General features: G+C 39.7%; 1 protein-coding gene across 8 annotated transcripts in view; it reads left to right on the forward strand.

The window, feature by feature from the left end:
- Positions 1-22,086, forward strand: part of LOC126248162 (inositol hexakisphosphate and diphosphoinositol-pentakisphosphate kinase) — a 585,218-nt gene that overhangs the window by 329,936 nt on the left and 233,196 nt on the right. For 7 of the 8 annotated variants that reach the window (XM_049948910.1, XM_049948915.1, XM_049948914.1 and 4 more), the window contains exons 12-13: positions 4,466-4,551; positions 15,465-15,602. In XM_049948910.1, coding sequence (XP_049804867.1) covers positions 4,466-4,551; positions 15,465-15,602 — 224 coding nt within the window. The remainder of the gene's footprint in view (positions 1-4,465; positions 4,552-15,464; positions 15,603-22,086) is intronic. The other variant, XM_049948911.1, reaches the window with a different exon arrangement.

Below are 22,086 nucleotides of genomic sequence, written 5' to 3' on the forward strand. Positions count from 1 at the left end.
CTGCTGAGCTGTGCCATCCAAGTAGGACTACACATTTGCCAAAAATATTGTTTCAGCCCACATATTGTATTTGGGTACTCAGTTGAATCCTTTCAGCCCTTTAATTGGATCCTGATCAGCAACTCTGGCCAACACTGATGGATGTGTGATGTGTTGCTGACTTTTTGCTGTTTTTGAATCCATTAGCTTACTGAATATATGGACATTTGGAATGATGTACTGCTTGTATTCCAGTCAAAGTTCATTTTGTGTAACATAATTTGAGCCTTGGTGTTTTAGATGTTTTGAAGTACCTACTGTCCGCACCAAATAATGTCACATGACAGTCACACTAGAGTCCAGATCCGAAAACGGGATTGTCAATAAACTACAACACTTAGCATTGAAACCATGTTATTACAAATGCAGTCATACAACCAGAACAGGACTGAAATACTGGACAGAGAGGGCAGCTATGTGTACAAATATCAAACATTCCAGAACCAAAATGAAGAATGCTCATCGTTCCTATCATAGCACAAAAAAGGTGAATATGTATTGGGCAGAGTTAAGAATATAAAAGAAGGGAACTATTTTTTCGACTTATCTGGCAGCTTTCAGACATTTGAATCATAACATCTTGACATATTAAATCTCTTTTCCTTGTTAGTATTAGTACCAATGTCATATAACATAATGAATTGTGTCAAGTAAAGTAACATGGTTCGTGATGTCATGTTGTATAACGTGATGCATGCCATAATGTCATCCAGCGTGGCACTTATCATGCCGTGTAGTATGACACAGCAAGTCATTAAAGTTTAGGATGCATGTATCCCTACTCTGGGATGGTTCCTATTACTATAGATACACTCCCACTCTCTAGAAGTACATAAATTTGTGCCTTTTTGTTCTTACACCCCTCACCATGTGTATAACAGTAGGTAGGTCTAAGAGAGCTCAGTGCACTGAGAAAGTAGGGTTAACTAAAAAAAAAAAAGCATGAATATGTCAATATTGAGTGATTTAAATGGCTTTGAGGTGCCAGATAACTTGAAAAGTTAGTTCCTGTCTTTTACATCCCTAACTCCACCCAGGATCTATTCATCTTTTGTTGTGCTACACTAAGAGCATTTTATGTTCTGGTTCCCAACTATTACTCCATCATAATTCTGATAGTAGACAATCTTAGCTTGGCAATTGATGTAGGCTTTTGTTGACTCGAGTGACAACTGATCTGGTATAGGTTGTCTTGAATCTTGAAACCAATATTGCTTACATTGTGGCAACAGCTAAATCTTCACAGAACAATAGGACAACCATCATTTGTCTATGCAAAAATCAAACAATGGAAAATCCAGAATGGAATGTAACAGTATTAGAGAAGGAATCTTGCTGCTCACCATATAGCGGAGGTGCTGAGTCGCGATAGGTACAACAAAAAGATTCACGCAATTATAGCTTTCGGCCATTAAGGCCTTTGTCAGCAATAGATACACAAACACACATACGCACACGCCCCCCCCCCCCCCCCCCCCCCCCCCACACACACACGTCTTGCAGTCTCAGATAACTAAGTGTGGTTTCAGTTATCTGAGACTGCAGACGCGTGTGCAAGTTGCGTTGGTGTGTGTGCGCACACACGGACATGTGTTTGTGTGTCTATTGCTGACAAAGGTCTTAATGGCAGAAAGCTATAATTGTGTGAATCTTTTTGTTGTGCCTATCGCGACTCAGCATCTCCACTATATAGTGAGTAGCAACTTCCTTCTCTAATATTATTGTTTGTCTGCATTGTTACAAAATTTGAACTGATTCACACAAGTCTGAAAGAAAGAACTGGCACACATAAAAAACTCACAAAAACATGGTTTTTGCTCATAAAATTCCAATGTGGCTAGATTATTGAAAGCAAGTTTTCAGTTTTATCATAAGAATGCTTTTTTATTTGTTCGACTTACTTCAAAATGTTTCTGCACATTCAATTCATGTAAGAATCAATTTTATGTGCTGCCCTTAACTTGACTTTAAACCATCGTATCCTGACAATGGATGAAGATTACTGAATTTAAAAAATTGCGTTTTCGCTTTATCCATTTATATGTACCTTTCGCAAAGTTTGAACCAATTCATTCAAGTTTAAATGATGAAGTGGCGTGCTTCAAAAATTTCCATGAAAAACATTAAACCAATGTATATCGACAATGGACGAAAATCATTGGATAAAAAATTTTTGTTTTGACTTTGTCCATTTATCTATCTTCATGCAAAATTTGAACCAATTCATGCAACATTAAAGTATAGAAATGGAATGCTTCAGAAACCTCTCAGAAAAGCGTGTTTTTTTGGACATAAAATGCAAGTGAAGCAAAATTTTTCAGATGTTTAAAATTTATCTTAGACAAGGTCTGATACATTGGTGTATTGGATTTGCACCGTCAGTCTTGCTTGTGTCTGGGATTACTTAAGGGTGAGTGTTTTTGCATGTAAAACTTAAACAGTGCATATGCAAATGCTACCATTAGCTGAGCATTAATTTCAGCCCAGTTAAATATTTTGTAGAAGGAATTAATCAATTCAGACAGTTTGCCTGTTTGCCAGCTCCTGTTCATCATTCAAGCTTTGCTTAATATACTGTTACATAAATACAGTATGGCAGAGTGAAAATTTCATTCTGGAAACATCCCCCAGGCTGTGGCTAAGCCATGTCTCTGCAGTATCCTTTCTTTCAGGAGTGCTAGTTCTGCAAGGTTCGCAGAAGAGCTTCTGTAAAGTTTGGAAGTTAGGAGATGAGATACTGGCAGAAGTAAAGCTGTGAGTACCGGACGTGAGTCGTGCTTCGGTAGCTCAGATGGTAGAGCACTTGCCCGCGAAAGGCAAAGATCCCGAGTTCGAGTCTCGGTCGGGCACACAGTTTTAATCTGCCAGGAAATTTTAGTATGGCAGATGTTCAAATGGCCACTGGTCCTGGCTGAACCAAATATTTGTTACTTCTTGTTCCTGCCCATATCAAGCACCAAGGCTATCTCCCCCCCCCCCCCCTCCAAACTGCAATTCCGTTTGCAGTCCTTTCCATACATATTTGTTACGGCACTTCTGTGCTTTAACGATATACAAACATAAGATATTTGAGAACCTATCAGAAGTGATTATGACTAAATAACACATTATTCATAGGGGTTGGGTTTGAATCAGTGGCCAGTGGCAGATAGATATGGGGGTACCGCCCAGCCCCCCCACCCCCCCCCCCCCATCCCCACCCCCCCGCCCCCTCCGCCTTTGTGGATCTGCCCGCATTGCCACCTGCGTCACCCTCCACACACTATTCATTCATTTCTTTCATCAGTCGACTTGACTGAATCGAGTTATCAAGTAGTTCTACTCTCCTATGTTTTTTGAAGAAAAATCACTCTTTGTGATTAAAAAGAGACTAATGGGAGAGATTCTTCAAATACAAGCAAATGAGCATAAATGCACTTACTGATCATGATTTTGTTATGCAAGCATTATGTGTTTGTCCTGGATCTGACTATCCTACTTGCGCACATGCTGTACAAAATATTTGCTTGTCTACCTGCGTCTATTGCTACAGTAGAAAGAAGTTTTTCAACATTGCAGCATACAAAGACAAGGCTGAGTTGGACAATAGAGGACGATCAAATTAATGGCTTAGCTCTGTTGAACGCTCACCCCTGACATTGATTGTCCTATTGACGATGTAATTAACCAATTTGCCAGGAACAATAGGTGCATAGAATTCATCATTTAAGGAAGAGAACCACAATTATAACTTTTTTATATCATAAGATGGCATTGTCTTGTATATGTGTACAATCCGTTTAAATAAAACTTTCTTAAACTTTGCATGTGTCTTGATTATTTTTACTACGGTAAAAGTAAAGGCAGCTCAACATATCTTTAGTGCCCCTCCTTGAGGTTTTTCTGTATCTGCCACTGGTTTGAACTGGTCAATTTTAGCATGCCAGCCAGTGATGCTTACCACAATGCCACACTGCACGCACCGCAGTTCGTACTGGGAAGCTAATCCCAATAAAGAAATGCCATAATACCCCCGAAGTGTGACTAATCTAGCTGACTGTGACTGAATCGGTTGAAAATAAATAGAACACTAATATACACAGATTTAATGTGTATAGAATAGTGTAATTTTAGCAGCAATGTGGATGATCACATTGGGCACCGAAATAAAGTGGCTGTGGCTGTAATTGCTACCACTAGAGCAACTTCACAAAAAACTTTAAGAATAAGAAGAAATTTCATTGTGAAAATGTATATTGATTTTTCATTGAATTGTATTTTACTGATCGTGTAATTATATGATTTTTTTAGTTATTATATGTGCTAGAGACTACATTAATTGTTCCAAATTGTCACTGTGCAATGATTACCTTTTGTAAATCGCTGTAATAATTCATTCTTGTTATTGTAGTGGTTGTGTAGGTAATTAGTTTGGTTTTCTCTTCAGGTATGGGCACTTCTCAGGGATTAATCGGAAAGTGCAGATGAAATACCAACCAAAAGGGAGACCACGAGGCTCAAGCTCTGATGATGGTAAATTTCTTTGTAATTGTAAGAAGTATTGAAAGTATACAGTATGACAAGTGAAATTAAAGTGTTGTGTAGCTTGTACCATTTGCTCATCTGAGGATTTCTGATAGATTTTCAATGTCAATAAAATTCAACAACAGCCATATACTTTAAGTATTTTATTCTGAAAACAACCTGTTTCGGCATTTCATTTTGCCATCTTCAGGCCCCATATGCTTCTATCCAATAAATGAATGCATCATATAGCGCATAAATCATTGAATATCGTGAATTCCAATTGTTACACTATTGCTTCATACAAAGACATGACAGCACTTGAGCTAGCTTTTTATACTGTTTAATTATTTACTGATTTTTCATAAGGCCTGTATACAGGGTGAGTAACGTAATACGTAACACAATTTCTGCAATGTAACACAATTTCTGCAATAGATAGTATGCTGCGGAGCATGTAATATTTTGTATGGATAATTCTCTGAACTTTGTTGTCAACTAAGATATTGAAACAAGTACAGTTTTTATGCAGCAGGACAGGGCTATGCTACTAAGACTACTTCATGTCTTATATGACATAGATATAGGGTCAATTATGATATTTATATATGAAATTACAGCATATGCTGGCTTCTGGTGCCTTCTGGTGCATCAGATGGGACTTGGGAAAACTATTTAAAATGTGTGTACATTTCCATGTTTTTGGAAACTACAATTTCACCAGACACTTTTCCATTCAGGTCATCCCCATTGATGCTTACTTATAAAAGCTGAAACAAAAATGTCAGTTGCTCATAAATTATAATGATAAACAACCCTTTTCATGACACAGTGGGGTACCTTTTGTGTTCAAACAATAGAAAATCCAGGATGGAATAATGACAGTATGATAGAAACGATGGGTTGCTACTCACCATATAGTGGAAATGTTGAGTTGCAGACAGGCACAACAGAAAGGCTGCTAGAACAACTAAGCTTTCAACCAAAAGGCCTTCTTCTGACACACACACACACACACACACACACACACACACACACACACACACACACACACACACACACATGGGAAAAAAACTGCCTCTGGCCATCAAGCCCAGACTGCAAGCAACTGTGCATGATGAGAGTAGCCACCTGGATGAGGGGGGAGGGGGGGGGGGGTTAAGGAGGAGCCTTCAGCGACGGGAAACGTGGAATGGAAGACTGTCTAATGCTCAAGTGGGAACAAGGAAGGGGATAGGTGGGTGACGGACAGTGGCTAATGAAGGTTGAGGCCAGGGGGGGGGGGGTTATCAGAATGTAGAATATATTGCAATATATCCTACATTCCTGTAAACCCCCTGGCCTCAACATTCATTAGCCACTGTCCCCCACCCACCTATTCCCTTCCATGTTCCCACTCCAACTCTACACAGCCTTCTAGCCTATCAATGTACTGACATACTTTTTACTTCTCTCCTTTCCCACTCCCTTCCTTTGCCCACTATCTGTCTAACCTCCTGACTGCACCTAGCTGCCCTGCCCTCTCTGCACCTCATCCCTGTATGCTCCCGCAAGCAGCACTTTGCTGTCCCCCACCCCTACCTTTCTACGCTCCCCCCTCCCTGCCCCAGCCTCCTCCTTATCTCCCCCCCCACCCCCCCCACCCCCACACCCACCCCATGCAGATTGCTTCTACCATCATGTGCCATTGCTTCCAGCCTGGCCTCTGCAGCAAGAGACAGTGGTCATGTGTGTGTGTGTGTGTGTGTGTGTGTGTGTGTGTGTGTGTGTGTGTTTTTTCTCCACTTCAGGAGGAGGCCTTTTGGTCAAAAACTTACTTGTTTTAGCAGTCTTTTTGTTGTGCCTGTTTGTGACTCAACATCTCCACCATATGGTGAGTAGCAATCTATCCTTATCATAATATTGCCATACTATTGTATTAACTTTCTTAGATTTGAAGGAGAGGGCACTGACGTGTCTAATACTGGAGATGCCTGAATGCTTCTTAGATGTGAAAAATTTCTTATTGGGGGGGGGGGGGGGGGGGAATGTGTCTGTAGATACTGCTCAAAATTTTAATTAGGCATAATACACATTAAATAAAAAAAACATTTTATTCAAATTGGCTGATGACATGTAACCCACAACATAATTACATTATATAACAAAATTTAGTTTGATGCTTCACTTAAGCGTGTGCTCTAACCACTTACTATTGAGTACAAGGCCCATTTCCAGTCACCATTCAAAGACAGATGAAATTACATTGAATGACATGCCATTGTATGCTGTGGTGATTTGACAACACGTATCTTCTGGTGTAGTTGGGACTTCATGATAGACTCCATCTTTCAGAGCTCCCCATAGTAAGAAATCCAGAGGAGTCAAAAAGGGGACCTGGACAGCCATTATACTGCAGCATTCTGTTCTGTCCAACACTTGGAGAACTTTTCATTCAGTATTTGTGTTTTAGAATGAGGAGAGCGAGCTGGGCAGCCATCATGTTGGAACCACATACATAGTCGCTTATCCAGTGTACCTCTTCCATAAGAACAAGTAGAATGTTCATAAGAAAATGTGCATACGTATTTCCTTTTGATGCCCCATTACAGAAGAAAGGAGATCAAACTGATATAAATAATCACAGAGGGATTTAATTTCTGCCGTTTACTTACAAAATTCATTCAAAAATCATACTTAAAAAGCCTGAAGCACAAAGAGACCATTTTATTGGTGAATATCCAGCAGCTTTTAGGAAATATAGATCCTGTGTGTAACATAGTCTCAATCAGAAGACGCTCTCTCAGATCCACAAGAGCAGACAAATGGTTATTACATTTGTAGACTTCAAAGAAGCATTTCTTCCAGCTGATGCAAGTACACTGTTTAATGTACTACAAGAGTTTAAAGTGGATAAAAACACAAGACAGTTGATTAAACAAACAGTAGCTGATACCATCTCACAAATTAAATTAAATTCCAAGGTGAAATGTCTGAAGTTCTTGATATGAAAACAGTGATGTGACAGGGATCCAGACCATCACTTTAATATTATAGCTTGTACTAGAAAAAGTAATTAAAACATGAGAAAAAGAAATAAAAGGGACGACCATAGACATCTCCAATGATTAACATCTCTGCTGCATATAATGCTTCAGGTTTGACTACTGTGATGTAATGTTTCAATTTTGTATTATGAGACACTGATTTTTTTATTGTAACTATTCTGTGTAATTCTACAAGCTTTTTGTAATTTAATGGTTCTCTCTTTGTTTACTTCATAATTTAATCCAAAGCACTGTATGATTTCTCTGATGTATGTTCTTATGGAAGAGGTACACTGGATAAGCGACTATGTATGTGGTTCCAACATGATGGCTGCCCAGCTCGCTCTCCTCATTCTAAAACACAAATACTGAATGAAAAGTTCTCCAAATGTTGGACAGAAAATATATAATGTTTAGCTTTAACAGACAATCTACCAATCTTCTCAAACAACAGATAAGAGGTGATTAATTCTCTTGAAAAAATCCATGAAATACAAGCTAAATGTAGACTGAAAATTTCTTATGAAAATCCCAGTACATGGATGGTTCTCCTTGATACATAGGTGGACAGCCCATGTGTTAACAACTAGGCAAAGTATCTCAAGTATCCAAATTTAAATACATCAGAGAAATCATACAGTGCTTTGGATTAAATTATGAAGTAAACAAAGAGAGAACCATTAAATTACAAAAAGCTTGTAGAATTACACAGAATAGTTACAATAAAAAATCAGTGTCTCATAATACAAAATTGAAACATTACATCACAGTAGTCAAAACTGAAGCATTATATGCATCAGAGATGTTAATCATTGGAGATGGATCTTTAATTAAAGACACAGAAAAAGAAGAAAAGAAAGTACTAAGGAAATTTTTTTGGTCTGGTTTGTATTGACAGAATCTGATGAGCCAGAAGTATGAGTTGTATCAAAACTTGGAGAAAATCTGACACTCAGAAAAAGAGGAAATTTTACAGCCATATTCTCAGAAAGAATGATGATACACTGACTAAAAGGACTGTCTCATTCACCTTCTCAATCAGAGATTAAAAACTGGATACTTGAAACTGAAATTTTTGCTGAACTGACCTAAACATTCTATGCAGCAAAATTGTGTCCCTTAATACGCCTTTGGAAGCTATAGCTGTTCAGATAAGAGCATTTTGGGATATTACCATCTGCAATGTTTACTCCCTCCCGATTGTGAAGTGTCTCGGAACACATTGGGTGCACTGATTTCTCAGTCCCCCCACCTTTCCTAATCATGGACAATTTCAACACTCATAACACTGTGGGGTGGAACCACAATCACTGGCCACAGTAAACACCTTGAAAATTCATTGGCACACCTTGACCTTTGTGTCTTGTATACTGGTACCTCCACACACTTCAGTGTGGTGCATGGAACTTTCTCGGCCATTGGCCATTCCATTTGCAGCCCTTGTCTTCTCCCATCCATCAACTGGAGGGTCCACGTTGACCTATGTAGTAGTGACTATTTCCCGATCTTCCTGTCCCTCCCTCAGCATTACTCCCCTGGACTCCTCCCCAGATGGGCTCTCAACAGTGCTAACTGGGATGCTTTCTCCTCTGCTGTTGACCTTTACTCCCTGCCACATGGATATATTGATGAGACAGTGCAGAATACAAGTACAGCCATTCTTTCGGTAGCTGATTTAGTGATCTCCTGTTCTTCTGGCCCGAACTGACAGAATATAGTACCTTGATGGTCTCATCAGAAATCACAGAGGCCATTAGAGATTGAAGGCGGGCTCTCCCAACACCATAAGCAGCACCCATTGATGGAGCACCTCATTGCCTTTATGCGGATCTGTGCCTGCATCCACCACCTAAGACGGAAGCAAGACTGCTGGGAACGGTATGTTTCAGCCATCAGACCTTTGCAGGTTTGGGCTAAGATCAGACATCCCTACGGATACCAGACACCTTCAGGTGTACCTGGTATTACCTTGAATGGCACTGTCTACACTGGCCTAGACGCTGTTGCCGAACATTTTGCTTTGCACCGTGCTCAAGCATCACCGTCTGAAAATTATCAACTTGCATTTTGTGTTCTAAAACAGCAGGTGGGGCGAAAGCAGTTACCTTTTTCTACATGCCACCTGGAGTCATGTAATGTTCCAGTCAGTGAATGGGAATTTGCCAGTGTTCTAGTGCACTGCTCTGATACAGCGCCAGGGCCATACCACAACTAAATGTTCAAGCACCTACCGGTGGACTGTCAGTGTCATATCCTTGCCATCTTTAACTGCATCTGGAGCAAGGATAAGTTCCCATTGCAATGGCAAGAAAGCATCATTGATCCAGTACTAAAACTGGGTAAGCACTCTTTAGAGATGAACAGTTATCGCCCAGTCAGTCTTGCTAATGCTCTCTGTAAGTTGCTTTGAATGCATGTTGAGCTGGTGGCTGTGTGATCTCCTTGAGTCTTGGGATCTTGTGGCTCCAGCCCAGAGTGGTTTTTTCCAAGGCCATTCCCCTACTGATAATCTGGTTTACCTGGAATCTGCCATTTTCTTCAACCTGTAAGAGGCTAATGATCCTACATGGCAACATCACATGCTTGCTACCTTACACAAGTGGGGTCTCTGGGGTCCACTCCCTATTTTCATCCAGAACTCCCTGTCGCACCTTACATTCCGAGTTTGAGTTGTGCTTCCCACTGTAAACCCCCCCCCCCCCCCCTCCTCTTTCTCCCCATGTCCAAGAGAATGGGGTCCCGTAAGGCTCTGTACTGAGAACTGAGTGTCCCTCTCTTTCTAGCAGCAGATGTGGGGTCTCCAGTCTAACCCTCCTTGTATACTGACGACTTTTGCCTCCACTATGGTTCCTCTAGTGTGGGCGTTGCTGAATGTCAACTGCAAGGCGCCATACGAAAAGTGCAGTCATGGTCCCTTATCATGGGTTTTGGTTTTCAGCCGGCAAGACTTGTATCATGCACCTCTGTTGCCATTGTACTGTTCATCCACAACCAGAAGCTTATCTTGACAACCAACTAATCAGTGTGGTGGAAACTTATCGCTTTGTAGGACTGGTCTTTGATTTTCAGTTGATGTGAATTCTCCATCTTTGCCAGCTTATGTGAAAGTGCTCACTGTACTTTAATACATTTCGCTGCTTGAGTAACTCCACCTGGGGTATAGATTGCACTACACTTCTGAAGCTTTACAAAGGTCTGATAGAATCCTGTCTTGAATCTGTGAGTCTGGCATATGGTTCGGCATTGCCCTCAGCACTGCAGATACTGGATCTACTCTACTGTGGAGATCAACTTGTGACATGAGCCTTTCAAACTAGCCCTGTGAAAAGCTTACTCATGCATGCTGGGGTCTCTCCATTGTACATCAGGCACCAACAACAGCTTTTCAATTATGCTATCCATGTTTGCAGCCCTCTGTCACCAATTTTTGTCCATCCTTGTCACATCCCAGGCTTGAGAAGCAGACTATTCTGATGGCTCGATGGTTGCTGGTCATGTACACTTTGCTTATACTCATGCAGGACATACTGAACTTGACTCCTTGCTGGATGGCTGTAGTGTTTTCACTGCAGTGTTGGTAGCCATCTCTTGTGGTCTTGAGCATAACCATTCTTGCACAGGCGGGCCCTTTCTCATCTGCAGCGACTCCTTGAGCAGTGTTACTCTCGTGATCCCTTGGTCATTGCTATTCAGAAATACTTGTATGACCCTGAACAGTGTGGACACTCAATGACATTCATTTGGACCCCGGACTATGTTGGGATCCCGGGGTATGAACTTGCTGATAGCCTGGCCAAACTGGCTACCAGTAAATCGTATCTTGAGATTGGTATTCCCGAAACAGACCTTCAGTTAGTATTACGCCATCAAGTTCTAGGTATCTGGAATGTGGTCTGTTAGACTTGTACATCTTTCATCTCACTGTGCTGCTCTTGCCCTGTTCATTCTATTGGTCTTTCCAAGGCAGTCCCTGAGTGGTGGAACTCTGTTTAAGGGAGGGGGAAAGGGGAGGTGATGCTACGCTATGCTATGTATGTTCCCTCATTGCACTCTGCCTGTAGGGATTTCTGGCTGCTCCCTAGATGGGACACCTTACCTGCCTGTTTTCCTCTATCTCACTTTCTTCTTTTTGTCCCTTATCTCACCTTCATTGACCTTTTGTAGACCTTGGAATTTTCTTCCCCTGTGTTTTGTGCGGTAGGCTGTCTCTGTTCTAGACTCGTGTAGACCTGTTTGTTTGAGGAAAAAGGGACTGATGACGTTGTAGTTTGGTCCCTTTAATCATACAACTAACCAACTATGAACTGACCTCCTGATCATGCCCCATAAATGTTCAGGGAGATTCATGTCAGGCGATTTGAGTGGCCAAATCATTTGCTCGAATTGCCCAGAATGTTCTTCAAACTAATCATGAACAATTGTGGCCCAGTTGTCATCCATAAAAATTCCATCATTGTTTGGAAACATGAGGTTCATTAAAGGCTGAAAATAGTCTCCAAGAAGCTGAATATAACAATTTCAAGTCAGTGATCCAGGTGAACACAGTGTACACCATTATGGAGCCACCACCAGCTTACATAATGCCTTGTTGACAACCTGGAACCACAGCCTCATGGGGTCTGCACCGCACTCGAACCTTACCATCAGCGTTTACCAACTGAAAGTGGGCCTCATCTTCTCAGTCGACAACCTAGCAGTTGTCTAGGGTCGAACAATATGGTCACGAGCCCAGGACAGGTGCTGGAGACTATGCCGTTCTGTTAGCCAAGGCACTTGGATTAGTCATCTGCTGCTGTAGTCCATTAAAGCCAAATTTTTCCGCTCTGTCCTAATGGATACATTTGTAGTACATCCCACATTGATTTCTGCAGTTATTTCACACAGTGTCACTTGTCTGTTGGCACTAACAACTGTATGCAAATGCTGGTGCTGTTGGTCATTAAGTGAAGGCTGTCAGCCACTGTTTTGTCTGTTGTGAGAGGTAATGCCTGAAATTGGGTATTTGTGCCACACACTTGACAATGTGGATATAGGAATGTTGAGTTCCCTAACAATTTCCAAAATGGAATGTTCTGTGCGTCTAGCCCCAACTGTGGTACCTCTCCCAAAGTCTGTTGATTCACATTGTGTGCCCGTAATCACATCAGAATTCTTTTCACATGAATCACCTGATTACAGATGACAGATAAGCCAATTCATTGCCCTTTTCATACCTTGGCTAAGCAATATTACTACTGTATTTGTGCATCTCGCTATCCTGTGACACTTGTCACCTCAGAGAGGTGATAATTGCTGGACTCGATGAGAAGGAAACACTGATTGTTGGGGACTGCACCTGGTGCTTAATACGGAAGACAGAGATTACTGCTGAAACAAAATACATGAGTTAATAAGAGCAAAAAGTTAAGTGCATTGCATGTGATAGAAGTGGGAAGAGGATGGCCAGAAATAGACAGGTTAGAAAATGAAAGATGTATAAAACTAATGGAGTGAAGAAAGGAATATTTTCTGTCCAGAAATGTTGAGACCAAAGAAATGGACGTAAATTAAGGCCATGTGGTTGCGAAAATGGAGGACATGTTGTATTACCGGTTCACTCCTACAGAGTTCTGAGAAACTGGTGTCTGGGGGAAGAATCCAGATGGCATGTGTGGTGAAACAGGCACCAAGATCACAACTGTCAGGTTGTAGTGCATGCTCTACAAGAAGACATTGTGTATTGCTAGTATACACCCTCTGCCTGTGCCCACTCATCTTAACTGATAACTTGGTCGTAGTCATGCCGATGTAAAAGACCGAACAGAGTTTTCCGTAACAGCTGGTATACGATGTGTCATTTCAAAGGTTGTTGTCCCTTTGATAATATATATATTTTGCCAGTTATAGGGCTGGTGTAGGTGGTGGTAGAAGGTGCATAGGGCAAGTCTTGCAGTGAGGATGGCAACAAGAGCAGGAGCCATAGGGTACGGAGATGGATTCAGAAGGAGCGTAAGTTCTGATAAAGATATTGCAAAGATTGGGATGTTGATGAAGAGCTATTACAGGAATGGTGGGCAAAATCTCAGACAGAATGGGCCTCATTTCAGGGCATGATTTTAGGAAGTCATGGCCTTGTTGAAGTAGCGGATTAATAAATTCATGTGACAAATGGTGTACTCTTAAGCTGTTTTTTGGAGGGATCGACAGTACTCGTAGTGAGGCTGTCCTGTTAAAATTTCTGGAATCTCTAAATATTTTCTCCCAATTAAATTTCACATGTTCCTATTCTGAATCCCTTGCTGCTTTGCTTGATGTTTATCTCATTCTCACCAAAGGCCAGCTCCACACTTCTGCCCAAAATAAACCAACTAACAAACACCAACAATTATATTTTGTCAGCTGCCATCCTTTCCGTATCAAACATTCCCTCCCATACGGCCCTTGCATTCAAGGCAAATGCATTTATTCAGATGCAGACTCTTTGCAGCAGTACACCACCATCCTCACCTCAGTCTTCACTGGCTGTAATTATCCCACCAGCCTAGTTCAAAAGCAGATTTCCTGGGCCATCACATCCAATCCTACCACTGCTGATCCCTCCAAAAAAACATTTTATGAGTACACCACTTGTCACTTGAATGTATTAATCAGCTACTTTGACAAGGCCATGACTTCCTAAAATCAGGCCCTGAAATGAGGTCTATTACATCTGAGATTTTGCCGACCACACCTAGAATAGCTTTTCGTCAACATCCCAACCTTTGCAATACACTTACCAGACCTTATGCCCCTTCTGCACCCATGTCCCCACCCTATGGCTCCTACTCTTGCAACCATCCCCACTGCAAGACTTGCCCTATGCACCCTCCTACCACCACCTATACCAGCCATGTAACTGGCAAAGTATAAACTATCAAAGGGGAGCAACCTGTGAAACGACACATCATCTACAATCTTTTATGTAAACACTGTTTTGCCTTTTACATCGGCATGACTACCACTAAGTTACAGTTAAGATGAATGGGCATAGGCAGACAGTATGTACCAGCAACACACAATATGCTATTAAAGAGCATGCATGCACTACAACCTGACAGTAATGACTGCAGTGCCTGTTTCACCATGCATGCCATCTGTGTTCTTCCCCCAGACACCAGTTTCTCAGAACTATGCTTGTGGTAACTGGTGCTACAACATGGTCTTGGTTCTCGCCACCCATCTGGCCTTAATTTAAGTTGATTTCTCCTGTCTCAGCATTTCTTCACAGAAATTATTGCTTTCTTCACTCTATTTGTTTTCTACAACGCTCTTTTTCTGACCAGTGTGTACCTATGATCGGGGATTACATACCAGATTACTATGTAGAATGAATGGAAATTACGAATTTTCACTATTATTTAAATGGTAGTTGGACTACATCATTGTTTCCATGCCCAACAAAAGTGTTGCAATAAAATACTTGTTCAGCCTTATGCTGCCTGCTGGCAAGTAGCTGGTTTTAGAGTTCAGAGAATGGCAGCTGCACTTGCAAAAACCTGCATGCAGACTTGCTGAGTTTATTACAGCAAGGAAGCAGCTGTGAGTGAATTGGGTCACTATATTGGAGCATACATTGTCACAATTAGTTTTTAGATATGAACTGAAACTACTTAACGTATTGTAATGCACTCCTTACATAAAGACCACCCAGAACTGACTACAACTTTTCAATGTGACGAAATGCAAATACATATCAAATTTCATTGCAGTTGAGATTAAAGCCAGTATTATTAGGGTGGTAACTCTTGTTGAAGACAGTGCAATTCCTTGATTTCCAAGTTATGGCTTGGCAACTATGTTATTGTGGCTAGATATTACTTTTCATTTTGTTCGTTGCTGCTGTTGAGTGAGTTTCATTTTGTGGTTCTTTTTCCACAGATGTGCCCAAAGAGCCATCCCTTGTCCTAATTCTAAAATGGGGTGGTGAATTGACACCAGCTGGTAGAATACAAGCCGAAGAGCTGGGAAGGATCTTCCGCTGCATGTATCCAGGAGGACAAGGTAGACATCTGAGTGGTTCGTATCTCCAGATACCCTCATGAATGGTAGCAGTTGTTATTAACTTCAAAGTCTAACCATGGAGGGTGGTGTATGATTAGGTGCTTTATTTTTACTGTTGTTAGATAGTAATTTTCTTTCAATTTATGTTCATAATCATGTTTTTCATTTTCCTTATTTTGAGTATTTTCTAAATTACTAATCATTTGTGGTAATGAAATTTTATTAGAAAAATAGCTTTATGCTATAGATAGTGAGAACTATTCTGACATGTTTGGTGCTACTAAAATATGTTTAATCTGGCCACAAAAGTGAACTATTGAAGCTGGCTGTTATTGCCACTTGACTTTGAGTAAAGCTATTGTTTTAATAGGAACACTAACTGTGATCACAAGTATTCACAAAACATCACTTTAGTGTTCTTAATTTCTCAAATTGCTTTATATTTTTTGGTGGGATTCCGTATTTTTTTGTTTTGTTTGAATTTTGCTTTGAACTGATAGATTAGATTAGATTTGGATGTATGGAGCATTATAGAACTCTAGCAAATATCACTAAGCTATGCATGTCCTATGTATTGGCGCATTATAAGGCTGGAGAATATAGTTATTTTAACAATGTCTACAAGACATGAACATTGACTCATTTTACTGATATTCAGAAGTTATACTCATGAAGAATTGTTACTAAATCATGACAGCTAGATCAATAATGCAAGTTACTGTTGTGCCGCCCGTATCAGGAGGACATTTGATGCTCCAGTTGAAATTCATTTGATACTTAAATAGAAATTTACCACATCATTTCTTTTTTATGGCTATTGAAGTGGTCTCAAAATCATGTCATCTGTCGTCGTGCATCTGAAAACTACACTGCAACAAAATTTTCTTCTCTTATTTACAAAGTGTGCACACTTTGTTCTTATTCTGCGCGACTGTAAATTAGGGTATTTTGTTTTTAGCGTGTTTGCCATTAGAAACACTAATATCCATAGGATGATGATATTAAGGGGAAAAAAAGGCTGCATGTCTGGTATTACGGTATTTATCCAAGCATAAAACAGACCTGAAGTTAAGAGGCTCAGTGAGAAAGAATTGTTTTTTAATGTATACTGACTAATCAAAATTATAAACTTTCATGGATGTAAGATATCTGCCTGTAAAGTTAACAATACATCTATTCCAGACTTACACCATTTATTCACTGTCAACATTTTGATAATATGAGGAGAAATAAATTAAACAAAAATAAATGATTTACATTGATTTTTGTCTTCAATGCCTTTTTTTTACTGTCATCTGTGGTGTCAGTATTTTTGGTCATCATCATCTTAATAGGATAGTTGTGAAACTAATATCTTCGTTGTCACAGATATTTGGCTACTTTTTCAGAATATGTGGTGATTTCTGAGGTTGTGGTTATAGTGGGACCTGAGAACAAAGACATGTTTAAATACATAGGAGATGTCTCTTCTATACTGATGTGAGAATGTTACAATTTCTCTTGCTTCCAAACAAAGTGTCTGCCCACTTCTCTCTCATTGATTGTGCAGAACCAGCAGCTGACACACCCCCTATCGTTCCCTTCATATATCATGGTGAGCATCGAAAAACTTGCTAAACAAAATTCATAAGTACTCCACTTGCCCCAGTGTAGAATATTGCTGCCTGCTTGCCACTGACCTCCCCACACACATTGTAGTTCTCAGGCAAGGTAGTGTCATTTCTCCCCTTCCAGCCCTTCTGTGCTGTTGTGCTTGAGCAATAGTGAAACATGGATGGCAATATCTTCTTGTCTGCATGTCATATGTAACAACAGCAACTAAAACATAAGTAAAAGATTGCAATCGTGATTCAGTCCATTTCTCGAACTTTTGCTCATCCTGCGATCTAGGGACATCTGTTGGTACCAGTTTCACAACAATTGTGCCGCTGTAATTTATTCTTATGATAACAATTGCAGTCAGTTTAATGTGATTTATTAAGTTTTTTAGACATTTAATTACAGATATTTTTCTTTCTTGTTTCTTCTGAATGTAACCAGATTGTTCTAAAGGTGTGTAACAAGCTGGTGATGTTTTTCTCTGGTATTGTAATATGCCAACAGCATCCAAATTTCTCATTTGCAACTCACTTGGGAAATCATTAAATTTCTCCTAACCAAATGTAATATTGACTTGGGTTCAGAATCAAATAATGGTTTTTGAAGGAAAATATTTTCGCCTTTGAATGTTACCTTTACTTAAAAAGCAGCATATGTGTATGTATACAGTATCCATACATTTATGAGAACTTTTATTGCAAACCTGTTCAAATACAATAATTTTTTTTAAGTTCATAGAATTCAATGCTATTTCCTCCTGTGTTTCACAAAACTGTCAGTTTTTAAACAGAACTTTAGATAGTTGTAGTGGCTAGTTCATAGTTTCTTGCTTATCACTTGCACTAGAGTCATGAGCCAATTGTCACAGGACCGGTTTAGTGAGGTCGACTCCACATCGAGTGCTTCAGCATGTCCGGAAATCTTGAGCTGTTGGAACGAAATCACTACTGTGCCCTACTCTTCGGAGTTCTTCAAAATAAATTTGTATGAAACCTTAGTAGCCAAAGCATCATTTGTAAATGTAAAATGACCTCCATATTAATCTGTTAGCAATGTTAAAACATTGACCTCAACAGCAATAGTTTAATCTGTGAATATAAGATGACCCCAAGTTTTTGAATGACAAATTTGGGAAAAAACCCTCATCTCATAATTGGGTAAATATGGTAATACCAAGCTCAAAAAACTTACATTTTCAAGAAGTCATACAAATGAAATGGTTCAGCTTATTCACTTTAAACCTTATCCTGTTAAGAGATTATGTTTGGAGTTATTTTTACAGGTTACAGGAACTCGATATGTGCTCCTCAAGTCATATGACAAACATCAAGATGGTATTCAGACTCTTCCAAAAACTTGTATAATATGTTGATGGTGACAGACTCTAGTGCAGCAGCAGCAATTCACATGTTTAACTGTGGCAAGTATTGTGAGGGGTAGGACAAATACTTTGTCTTTCACATAACCCCAGAAAAAAGTCACAAGGGGTTACATCTTGTGATCATGGTAGGCACCTACACCACACATCGCCATCAGTACCTGCACAGCCGAGCCATCATTCACAGAAATGTGAAAGAGTGAAGGGGTCGCCATCTTGTTGCAAGATGGAGTTGTAGACGTCTTCTTGCAATTTAGGCAGAAGCCGCAAAAAAAGCATGTCAATGTAGCAATTGCCTTTGACAGATTTCTCCTTAAAAACGAAGGGGTTGTAAATCTTATCCACTGACATTGCACAGAATATTTTGTCCTCTTTCATTTTCAGTGGAGAAACAGGGGTCTTCTGTTCCCAAAAACAATGAACATTGCACCAGTTAACTTTACCATCAGTGTAAGATGTTGCTTTTCCACTGAAAATGAACCTTTTTTACATGTTGTTGTCATTGTCCATCCTTGCCAAAATCTTGGTTCGGAAGTCAGATCATCCAGCATAACTACTGGAATGAGTGCATAGACCATTTGCAATCTGTACAGTTTTAAGCCCAGACATTCATGCAGAATTTTGGAAGAGGTTGCTTGCGTGATCTGAATCACATGACTTGTTTGACATTTTCATTTGTGTGGCCTTTGCAGGATTGCTGGTCAGATGCGATAAACATTTTTCTCTCATGCAGGAGGTTAAACACGACTTTAGCCTTCGCAAATGCAACCTTTTTGTTCAAACAGTTTGTACCACATATAAATGGAGATCTGGGTGATTCTTGATGAAAGTGTGTGCAAAATGCTCATTGAATAGCAGTTACAGACTACCTTTTTGTTAAATGAATAGCACACCAGCTCTTCTGTTGTCATGTAGTTGAAATTTTCTACACTAGCACTGTCTGATGGCTGCAGACTGCAACAAAAGAATTGGCCCTATATGTAGGGAAAAAAAGTAATAAAATTAAAAAGTAAAATATTCCAGAGATACTATATTAAAATGTTAACGTTTGAAGTGAATAAGTTGTGCTGTTTAATTTGTATGAATTTCTGAAAATGAAAAGTTCTTTTCTGCTCATCCTGTATATGTATATTTTCTTAGCAGGCCACGTTCAAGATTACAGTTGGCTGTAGCTGATATTGTACCTTTGTTATTGTAGTGTCGGCAGACTTGCCAACACTACGTACGCTAATTGAAAGAGGCGGCCAAGATGCACGCGCTAACTCACGAAGGATGGAGTGAGGTCTGAAACAGGATATGTAATGAATGTTATAAAGAAAAGTACGTAGCTGCTATAATACTTAACTTTAATCCATCCTTTGTATACATCGTTCTTGATGAGACATCTGGAGATTGTGGCGATACAAGTGAGACTCTTTAGATACAAGCTATCTAAGGCTAATGGCGCCTTGCTAGGTCGTAGACATGGACTTAGCTGAAGGCTATTCTAACTGTCTCTCGGCAAATGAGAGAAAGGCTTCGTCAGTGTAGTCGCTAGCAACGTCGTCGTACAACTGGGGCGAGTGCTAGTCAGTCTCTCGAGACCTGCCGTGTGGTGGCGCTCGATCTGCGATCCTGACAATGGCGACACGCGGGTCCGACATGTACTAATGGACCGCGGCCGATTTAAGCTACCACCTAGCAAGTGTGGTGTCTGCGGTGACACCACAATTATTGCATGGTTTTATTTGATGATATACCTGTATTATTGCATAGACAGGTGGCAAGATGAATAGTTAAATGACTTTATTATTTCTGTATATGGTTTGATAACTAAAATCCATTTTCCATCTAGCCAGTTATGTGCGACATTACATTTTCCTTGCTGCCAGTTAAACTCAAACAATGATTGTTAGCTTCTTACAATAAAATCAATAATTTATGTAATTGTTGAGGGTTGCTGTAGTATTCTTCATTTCTTTCTTCTTTTTAAACGTGTATGAGAGCTTGGTGCTTTTCATTTCTTGTCATTAAAAACTAGTTCAAAATAATTACATTAAGCAACATGTAATAAAGATAAAGGCTTATGTTTCAGGAATATTCATCTTATAAAATATTGTTACAGATTTGTGTAATTGATATATTAAGAGCACTAAAATGATGATTACAAAGTCTTTGAAAGTAGAGCATGTAAGGTTGTTCCAATCAGATTGTAGTGGCTTGACAGTTACCATTTGAGTCGAGATGCAAGGTGTGGCCTCTTAATAAAACCTCCTCATCCTAATCACATATCTGTACGGTTATACATAAAAAAGGAACAAACCTATTGAAATGTTGTACTGCAAACTGCTTGTTCAAATCATTTGATATTTGATGTTAAAGCAGCAACAAGTATGCCTATCCGAAGTACTAGAAGGGGCACAATAGTGTTGAAACACACTAACAAATTTTGTTGCATTCACTGCTTCATGGAAGGGCAGTTAGGGTCACAATAGTACCAGCTGTAGTTGTAGTAATACTAATTGCAGATGTGCTTCAGTAACACAGGCATAAAATGAAATTGGGGAGGGGGTTATGTCTTGAGGCTGAACAATTTGTAATCTCAATGTCGAGATGAAATGCTTGATTATGCAATCATTGTAAAGGAATCAGTTGCAAAGAACTAAGTGGATTTGTCGCAACAGGCTACCAGTTAGTACTAAAAACATGGGTTAAGCATTATGCCTTAATTAAAGGAAAGAAAAACCAGTCATGTGTCCATGTGATTGATGAAGTCTTAAATATGGTTAGATGTAAAATAGAAGTATGTGACATACACTTTTGTGTACATTTCTGCGAGAGTCAGTAAGGAATGACTGTAGGTTTATTAGGGTTTAATGTTCAATTGAGGATAAGGTCACTAAAAAAAGAGTGCATTCTTAGATCAGGTTAGGCCCTGGGAAGAAAATTGGCAATATCCTTTTCAAAGGAACTGTCCTACCAATTGCCTTAATCAGGAAAATACAGAAAACCTAAATGTTAAATGTGAGTGGCCAGATGTAACTTCAGTGCCCATTCTTCCTCAATATCCAGTAGCACTGCCAGTCAGTATGGGTCATAAAAGGTGGTCTCATTTCATTTAGTGTGCAATTCACTATTTTAGACTTTTATTGACACTGACTCATTGGCTGAAATAGAAAGTTCTGCAGTTTGATTCATTTATCTGTCATTTATCAGGTACTGACAGTTTTCTTGTTACTGTGAAAAATTCTGAGTTGCTCCACGGATTGGAGTCTGTGTTAAACTCTAGAGCTCCTATAACTAGCTGGGTAACTCAGTTGAAAGGTTGAAGGAATGTTAAGGGTGCACCATCTCTGATAGGACAGTGCCTAGTAAAGCACTGTGGTATGCAAAACAACCTTTATAACAACAAAACCATTACTCACAGATTATTACTAAAAATTAAATTAAATTACTGAAAAAGTGATAGATGTATGTTAGTAGTATGTGAACTTATATTATAACACGAAGTTTAGTACACCAACAGTAGATTTCTATCAAAAG

This window comes from Schistocerca nitens, chromosome 3 (assembly GCF_023898315.1).
Source record: "Schistocerca nitens isolate TAMUIC-IGC-003100 chromosome 3, iqSchNite1.1, whole genome shotgun sequence".
Taxonomy (NCBI): Eukaryota; Metazoa; Arthropoda; class Insecta; order Orthoptera; family Acrididae; genus Schistocerca; species Schistocerca nitens.